This window comes from Thalia democratica, chromosome 2, assembly GCF_965202585.1.
Source record: "Thalia democratica chromosome 2, ktThaDemo2.hap1.1, whole genome shotgun sequence".
Lineage (NCBI taxonomy): Eukaryota > Metazoa > Chordata > Thaliacea > Salpida > Salpidae > Thalia > Thalia democratica.
In genome coordinates, this window is record NC_139166.1 from 12882478 (window position 1) to 12892000 (window position 9523).

Sequence of the window (9523 nt, forward strand, 5' to 3'; positions counted from 1 at the left end):
GGCTGATTCTGCATTGAGCACAAAAAAGAATTTCTTATGGTAAATTTGCACTGGAAAAAGGGATGTAGTAAATCAATATTGCAATAAATGCAAACATTAAATCAATAAAATTTGCTTGTTTGCTTAGACATGGCTCTTCGTGTTTGCATTGCTAATTAAACAGTGATGTGTGAACAAACTCATAAGTATAAATTTAGCTTTTTCATAAAAGTTTATGATTACAGATCAAAAATTAGCATTTATAGTATATAATAATGTAGAAATAATTTATTTATTAACTTCACAGTAATTTGTATATTAAAAACAGGGTTGCAATCAGAATAGTTTATAAAAACTTTGCTGGTTTATGCTTTTTAAAAGCCTTTTTGCAGAACTCTGGAAATTATATATGTTTTTTTCTAAATTTTAATTAATTTTTTAGTACTTAAAGATATTTTTTCATTAAAATCAATGTTTTGCACTTTAAAGTAGTAAGTTTTGTTATAAATGAGATTATTTAAGTATCAAAGCTCAATTAATAGTATATTTCTTTAGCTTTTGACTTATACTACATTTTTATTCAATTTTCTCACAACTTTTTGCTTCAAAGAGTGACCACCCTGTTTTTACTTAAAAACCTTGCATAATTTAATATATATATATATATATATATATATATATATGATTTAGTTTGTCTTTTGAGGCCGGATTGTTTAGAGGTTCTAATGACAGCTTGAAAACTTTTTCAGTTGAACGTTGTAAGAACCAAGCTCATGGCCAACACATGCACTAAATAATATTTCTAAGATTCCTCTAACTAAAGGAAAAGTCCTGTGCATACTAGATTATTAAGTGATAGCAAGACTGTTATATTTTTACCATTAAAAATTACATTAAAGAACATATAATGATTTTATAAAAACTAAACGCTATACCTCAGAAAGTAATGTCAATAAACAAACAATCAGTCACTGAAATTGTAAATAAATTTCATGTAAATTATAGAAATAACTATATTAAAAAACTATCAATAAAAATGTTAAAACAAATTGAGATGGAAAGTAAGTATTAATTACTTATCCTTCTAGCAAAAATAAATGTACTAAGTATGTTGAATTGGTTTTTTGTTTTTTAACACTGGATTTAAAACAGTAAATTACAAATTAAAACTGCAGTTAAACCTAATATAGTTATTGAAATAACACTGGATTATTTTTAAAATTCTATAGAAACTCTGAGTTTAATCTATTCTACAAGAGAAAGAAACACTTGATACAAAGAGTGATACTTTTAATTTGTTATAATGGATTTAAATGCATGTTAAGTTTCAAAATCAAGTGAAATAATGCAAAAAACACAACAACATGTAGTAATTACAACAACATGACTTGTAGGGTTCCTAGTGATGGCTTTAAAAACTCTCTGAGACCATTGCAATATGAAAACCCTAATGATCGCAACACCTATACATAAAAACTTATAATTAGATCAGGTTTTGACAGTCTTTCATGAAATACAGGATTTACTCAAAAAAGTCTTTGATAGCCTTATTAAGAGCAAAAAATTCTTTGTTTTCCATAGTTTTTTTGAAAGTTTTTACTGAAATATAAAACAAATTATTAAGGAGTTATGTGAGTAAAAAATTGTATAGATATATATTTTACTCAAAGCAAATAATATTTGAAAATATTTTTTCATGAAAAACTTTGAACTTGCTTCTGCATTAGTTTATTCAGCTAAAATGCACTTTGTAGGTAAGAAATTTTTACTTAGGATTACATATGGCCTTGAACTGCAGTTTACTTGTATTTTTAACAGATAAGTGTAAATTTGTTAATGTGGTGTGTATTTGAAATTTTCAGAGTAGGGCATAACAAACTACACTTAATCAACAATGATAGAAATACCTAAAAACAAGTAGCTATTAGTCTATGAAAAACATACATCTATGTGGTAATAAATAATTTTGATGATTAATAAATTAATGTATTTTGTTAAATTCACTAACTTCATATTTTAAAATCTCATGTTAACTATATTTGTACACTGTATCCAATCAGTCCCTTTAAAAAAAAACAGGTCAGTTATATAAAACATATAATTGATAATGCACACATACACACACTATTGTTAGTTTTTTTTCTCTTTCCAGAAAGTTTATTAGGTGAAGAAACTGTTTCTAAAGCAGACCTTTTAGTATTCTTATTTTATTTGAAAAACTGGTATTTTATAGATTTATATTAAAATGTTATAAGTTATAACTCTAAAGTGGTAAAGAGTTAACAATTTGATAATAATAAAATAATAGATTGTACCTAAAACATTTATAGTATGCACATCTTTTTATGTGAATAACATGTCTTATAAATAATAGAGGTAGGCTGTTTAAACTAAAGATCACTTTTTAAGACACAATAAATATTACTAAAGTATACTTTGTAGATATATTATGTTAGTTTTTTGTTTAGGCAAGACATTGAATGGGAGGTAAATCACTTTTTTCATAATTTAGTCTTATTTAATTGAGTTTTATCTAAGCTAAAAGTTTTGTTTTACAGATTTTTGAAACTCAAAATTTTATTTGAAATATAGCTAATCAAAGTTGGAAACTACAATAGGTTCCTTACAGGAGGTGCAAACTAAAACTGCAAATAATTCTAAATCACTATAAATCTATCTCCTACGTTTTTTGAGATAGCTACCTCGAATTTTCAGGAAATGTTCCTTGCAATATTTAGAAAATTCTGTCACAAGGAACTTATAAATATTTAATAAATAAAAAATTTATAACAAAAAACATAAAAAAGCTTTCTTTTTGTTAATTTTTTAATAAAAATATTTTTTTAATTAAAAAAAAAATTTCTGACAGAAATTTCTAATATTGCAAGGAACATTTCCTGAATGTTTGAGGTAATAATCTCAAAAAACGTAGAAGATAGATTTTTAGTGAAATAGTCTATTTTTGCTGTTTAAGTTTGCGCCATAAGGAACCTATTGTTGCCTCCAAATTTGACCTGCTATAACTCAAAAAAAATTTTGTTTTAAAAAAAACTGTAAAACCATCTTGAAGCTTAGTAAAAATTATAAATAAAAACTATATAAAATAAGATCAGTTTGTGAAAAAAGTGGTTTAACCCCCCTATGCCCTTAATGTAGAATGTTAGTGTAATTAAATTTAGACCATAGGGGTGCAATATATATTTGTTTTAAAAAGTTAATTCCCTCAAATGAAAGCTCTAAATGTGAACTACAGACCGGTTTTTGTAGAGTAAAATAAAAGAAAAAATTTTGTATTATATGATAAATTTTTAAAAAGTTTCCAAACTTATGGACCACAATTTTTATGTCAATTTTTTCAAAAATTTAAAAATTCACAATTTACATCTTTAGTTTTTTAGCTGAACAAATGAGATTTTACTTGCAACATTTTGAAAGGTCTACTTGAATTTTTTTAACAAAAATTTTATAAATTTTCTCAATTTTTATCTTTATAAAATTTGATCGACAAATTGGCTGAGTAAAAAAAAGATCAAATAAAATCTACTTTTTTGAAGTGGTTGTTAGTTGATTATCATTTTTAAATATAATTTACCAAATTAAACAACAAATACCACTCCAGAATTTTATTTTATTTTATTAATTCTATTATTAAAAATTTAATTTAGCAAGTTTGATTAGATCTTTAAATATAAAGATTGAGAAAGTTTGAAATTGAATAATTCTTGATTAAAAAAATACTATTGACCATCTTAAGAATTATTTAAACAGTCACAAATTAACAGATTTTGTAAAATTTTAATCAACGAAGCAAACAGCATGTCGGAGGTGGAACAAGAGCAACCTCAGCAACAAGAAGCAGCAGAAGAGAGCAACGGAGCTCCAGTAGAAGCAGCTGGTGAACCACAAGCACAAGCAGCAGGTGAGAACGGAGCGGAAGCGCCACAGCAGGAAGTTGTCACTCCAGTTGTTAAGAAGGGTAGGGGAAGGCCAAGAACAGGTAGATGTGTTGGTTATTAGTAAATGAAAAGTAAAAAAATAAGTTTGAAAGGCAGTAAAATTAAGGATAATAAACTGTTAATAAGAGTCATGATGTTAAAAAAAATATATGCATTTATAAAGTTAGCTTTTTAATGCTATTTGAAGAAAAACTCTTTGTGCTTAAATACTTTGTTAACAATGAAAAATCTGAAAAGATATTTAGTATAAATATAAACACACATTTATGATATGGACACTGATATATAGTAAAATGTTCAATTATGCTACATTATTAGGTTTGGTGTTTTTTGTTAGCAATACAAGCCAAGTTAATTTAATTTCTTAGTTTTATTTTTAAAGTATTTATTACCGTTCGTTTAATAATATACTTTTTTGCTACAAACATCATTTTTCTAGCTTCTACTTGTTAATCACACAAAAAAGTTCTTAAAATTCTATACAAAAGTGATAAAATAATTTGTTTTGTTTTAAAAAGGAACAAAACATTATTAACAATAAAATATCATTATGGATCTATTTATAATTTTGCTTATTGTTTTTAAGTTCAAGCATGTATGTTTGATTAAAGCATAAATTTTATGCTAATTTTCAACTATTATAAGTCAAACTAAGCAAATGTATTTATTCTGCTTTAGATATCTAAATGGATAAAAATAATTCAACTTGAGATTTATTTTAAACTGAACAAGTTTAAAATCATATTGTCAATCTAAGTATGTAAATTAGTTTCTGCTGTGAATTTTTTAGTTAAATTTATATTTGCTATTGCCCTGACTAATTTTTGAAAATTAAAGAAAAACAATTAAAAATGTTATTTTGTTAAAAAAAGAAGCTTTTCTAAAATAAAGAAATTGGAAATGGCAGAAAATACAAACTAATCATGAAAAATTTTTATTTTAAATTAGGCTGTTGAAAACTGTTAATGAAAAACTCTTCCTGTTTTCTTTATAAACTAAAAATTGTTAGAAAAAAAACATTTAAAATCAAATAATTTTAAACAAAACTTGAAAAATTCTTTGAAAATGACCTGTTTTTATTTAGTAGTTTTTAGTTGCAAATGTAAAATTTTTTCCCAATACAAAATCATTTAAACCCATCTAATTATTAATTACATAGCCATAACAAAACTGTAATCATTTTTGTCATAAGACTTATTTTCTAACAAAAAGGGACATAAAGACTGTTTGTTTTAGAAACTTGCAATAAAACAGAAATCAACAGAAAACAGTAACAACCCTGTAATTAAATTTTGTAGAAGAAAAACTTTTTTGTTTGTATTCAATTTTATTTCTTATTATAAATTTTTCAAACTTTTTCGATTAAACAACTATGCTTTAGTTTAAGTCTTTATTAATTTTACTTAAAAAAATAAAGTCTTATTCATATATTCAAAGCTTAAAACTGATGTTGATAGGATACAAACAAAAAAAATAACATATTTTACTATTTAACTAAAAATTGTTAAATTTCTTGTCACTATGACTTTTACTTTGTTTATAGTTTACATTCCGAAATATTTATAACAAAGCATTGATAAATTTTACTTAGCTTTCAAACACCCACACCCATAGTAAAATTAGGCAAGGATAATCTAAAACTCTTCATTCCATATATTTTACCCACTTTATAATAAACTTGCATTCATACAATCACATAGATTGTACAAATAATCTCATTTAAACTTTATTAAATTTCCAAACAGCCACACCAAAGGATGTTTACTTTTTTCATACACCTTCATGCATATATTTATATAAAATTATAAGTTTTTACTTTTTAAATTGAATAGCCACGCCAAAAGTGAAGTCAGGCAAGGGCAGGGGTCGACCAAGGAAGTCCTCGTCGGAGCTGAAGGGACCTAGGCAAACCCCAAAGAAGAAGGCGAGGAAAGAGCCGCAGGAACCATCGAGGAAGTCATCCAGGAAATCGACCAAAGTTTACGATAATCTCAATGATGATAAGGTTAGAGATAAAAATATTTGTATTGTATTAAATTTGTGAATCTTAGTAATTATTTAAATCAACTGAAGTTTATGGTAACCTCATTGATGACGAGGTATTTAATTTTTTTATAATAATTTTGATTTAAATCAATAAAAATTAATGAAAATCTCAGGTCAAGGTTCGATAAAAATGTTAACTACTTGTGTTGTGAAGCTTTGTGTTTATTTGAACCAACTAAAGTTTATGGTAACTCGAATGATGATAAAGATTGATAATAAATATTAATAAAGATTAAATTAAATTAAAGATAATAGCAGTTAGTTTATTTATAATAACTAGTTTTTAATTAAAGTTTAAGTTTATTTTTTCTTTGAAATATTATTTTAATGTTTTAATTTTTTAAATATTATACTGACAATCAAATATTTTTTCTTTTAGATTCATTACTTTCAAAGATAATTGGTTACTATTTATTTTTGAAATGCCTGTGTGCATCAAGTTTAAATATTTATTTTTAAAACTAAAATCAGCCTATTGTGAATGAACAATATGCATTTTATATTTATATCTACGTATATGTAACAAAATTATGTGTGAATTGAAAAATAACCATGTAAAGGTATTAATCTATAAAGAATATACTACAGGGAGCAGTATAATAAAATAACAAATTAATAGCAGTGCAATAATTTGTTGATTTGATTAAGTATAATTTACAAAGTGTATTATAGGTATTAAACTATGAAGAGGAAGATGTAGTGTACTACAAGAAGGGAGCGACCGGCAGAAAATCCAAGTATCAGGAAAACTCGTCAGATTCTGAAGAAGACGATTACGCTGCTTACGACTTCGATGAAGAAGAAAAGAAACCCAAGAGGTAATAGTAAATTTATTTTTTAAGTGTAGCTTTGAGATTGTGTGGGCTATTAGTTTTGTATTGATATTATTTATATTAATATAGATCCAAGAGATTTATTAAAAAGGTTAATTATACATCAATATAAAAGCGCTTTATAGGTATTTAATATCAATGGATTATGTATGCTATACAATGATTACATTACAATCTAAATTAAAATGAAATTCTTATAAGATTTTTGGAGGCCATAACGCAGTATATTTATAATTTTGGTTAAAATAAACGAGAAGGTCCTACCAATAATAATTAATGTTGGTAAAAAATAATAATTAAAAGAGCCAATTCATAATGGCTCAGAGTTTGAAATGTTGTGCACCCCTATAAAGCCTTGACAATACTTCAAAAAAAAAAAGTTCAACAAACTTTATAATTTTGATAATAACCAGGTTAATACTTTAAAGTTTATACTTTGTTTAATTTTTTTTTTAGTATTTTAGGCTCTACAAATCAAAGACCATTTGTCTATTTTAGTTTTGAAAAATAATGTTAACAGAACAAACATTTAATTTAATTTTCAGGTCGGGACCAGCCAAGAAATACAGTTTGGACGATGATGAGGTAAATTTTAAATCTATTAAAATAAAATAAGTAACTATATATATTTACAAAAACTATAGTTTAAAAATAGATTAAAAAATATTTAAAAAAAAATGTGCATTCTACTCTAAAGTTTTTAATATGATTAGATTGAATGATTGCTTTATAACAAGTTATTTTTCAAAATTTAAACTATTTATCAGCAAAAGTGAAACGTACGAGATAGAACATATCCATTAAGAATAGTTAGTCTGTAAAATGTATAACCTAATTTAAAATTATTATTTTTAATCAGGAAGAGGTGATGCCCACCCCCAAGAAAAGGGGACGTCCCAAGAAGGTGTGATTCAAAACAGGGAAAATTCCCTCAACTGAGATCCAAAGTTGAGGTGAGCATGCGTGTACAGAAAATTGTGTCCGTTTAATTAGAGAGTTAATAAAGTTGTAAATATTATTAATAATCAAACTCGCTCGGTTTCAGCGACACTTTTAAGAAGTCGTTTATTAATTAAAATTTAATGAATTTTTTTTTCAATTATTAAGAAAAGCCGCTGTACAATTGATCATTGTTTTCAATAAGTTTTTGTCATTTACGTCTGAAGCCGCTGAAGTGTTTTCTGTTTAACAAGCTACTACTAGAAAGTTCGATAACAAGTTTCTGTTTACAAATGAAATTTCTACATCATGTACTCATATATGTGTTTGCGTCCTTTTTTAATTTTTTTGTCAACTTCAAATTATTGTACAAATTTTATCTCGTGTGTCTAATATTATATTTTGTTATATTAAACAAAAATTTTACTACTTGTGTTTTGATTTTATGTATAAGTTATTATTAAAACCTACTCGGTTGTTTAGCAGCAATATGCCTGTGGTTGAAAAATAGGTGACACAAATTTAACTTAGTTTTTAAGTATACATTTTACTTAAAATGGTTTTATTATTATTTTAAATTAGAATAGTTGCTCTAAACTTAAACTTAAATTCAAAAAGTATAAGAAAGATTATATCAGTTTAAAAAGTTCATGTTATTTATAGTAAAAAAAGTGGTCTTCAAGCTAATCAAAATCTGTGCATCCTAAATTGCAAAATTACATTTCTCTGCACCCCAATGTACGAGTATCTAGTATCAAATTTCCGTAATATCTAGTGCAGGGTTTCCCGAACTTTTTTTTCAAAAGGCCCCCGTTATGCTTTGTCCCCCTACAACAAGATTTTTCAAAAAACTACCACTAAAAACGCTTAAGACCTTTTTTGCTCTTCATCATCAAATCAAGAGTATCTAGTGTAATTTTCAAAATGTAGGATAAAATTTTCAAGTTACGACTCATGCACCCAAAAGGTTTCTTGCACCCCAAAATAAATTTCGTGTGCACTGGTGCATACTTTGAAGACTATTGGTATAAAAGATAGTATTTAAATATGGTATTGTCTACCCGTTACTTTTATAATTATCTTTTACATTTGCAAAGTTACTGCAAACTTTGAATCATAACTCGAATTGAATAAGTATGTTTATATTTGTAGATGGGTAGGTGTCAAATATGCACAAAGGAGACATTTTTGCTTGAAGAGTCACTTTTATATGAAGACATTTTTGCATGGGTGAAAATTTTTTAAACTATCTACCTTTTTAAAATTATTTATTATAATTTTATTTTTACTAACATTGTTACCCCTTACCCTTGGTCGGTATTTTAAAACAAGTTTGAGTCCTCTAAAGTCTAAACCTTTTAACACAACTATTTTCTTATCTTTTAAAACACTTTACATAAAGTAAACACACTAAGGGAAATGAGATTTGACTATTATGATCTGCTTTTATTTTTGTAAAAAACTGTTTAAGTATATTGCATAAAGAGTTATTATGCAAAAAAGGTTCACACTTATATATCTTCGCATATTATCTATACATATTTAAATGGTCTATGTTGTTAAAATCATTTTCTAAACCCCAATCTATTCTTACTTAAATGTAAGCAAAATAATTTATTTAAGCTACTAAACTAATTTTTTTTTTTCGATTTCTCTAGTAAAAGGTAACAAGAGTTTATTACTTTTTGTTAAAGCAGTTTAACTTGTCTAACACTAAAACCAAAATACTTATACACATATATTAGATTAGCTAGAAATTAAATAATTTAA

The 9523-nt window shown here is 25.6% G+C and overlaps 1 protein-coding gene across 1 annotated transcript; it reads left to right on the forward strand.

Annotated features, from left to right (window-relative positions):
• Window positions 1-3765: 3765 nt before the first annotated feature.
• LOC145829792 (uncharacterized) lies at window positions 3766-8172 on the forward strand. Its single transcript, XM_082937658.1, has 5 exons — window positions 3766-3976; window positions 5768-5940; window positions 6654-6799; window positions 7360-7399; window positions 7674-8172. Exons 1-5 carry the CDS (start codon window positions 3796-3798, stop codon window positions 7722-7724), a joined length of 591 nt encoding a protein of 196 aa, XP_082793784.1. The 5' UTR covers window positions 3766-3795; the 3' UTR covers window positions 7725-8172.
• Window positions 8173-9523: the final 1351 nt, after the last annotated feature.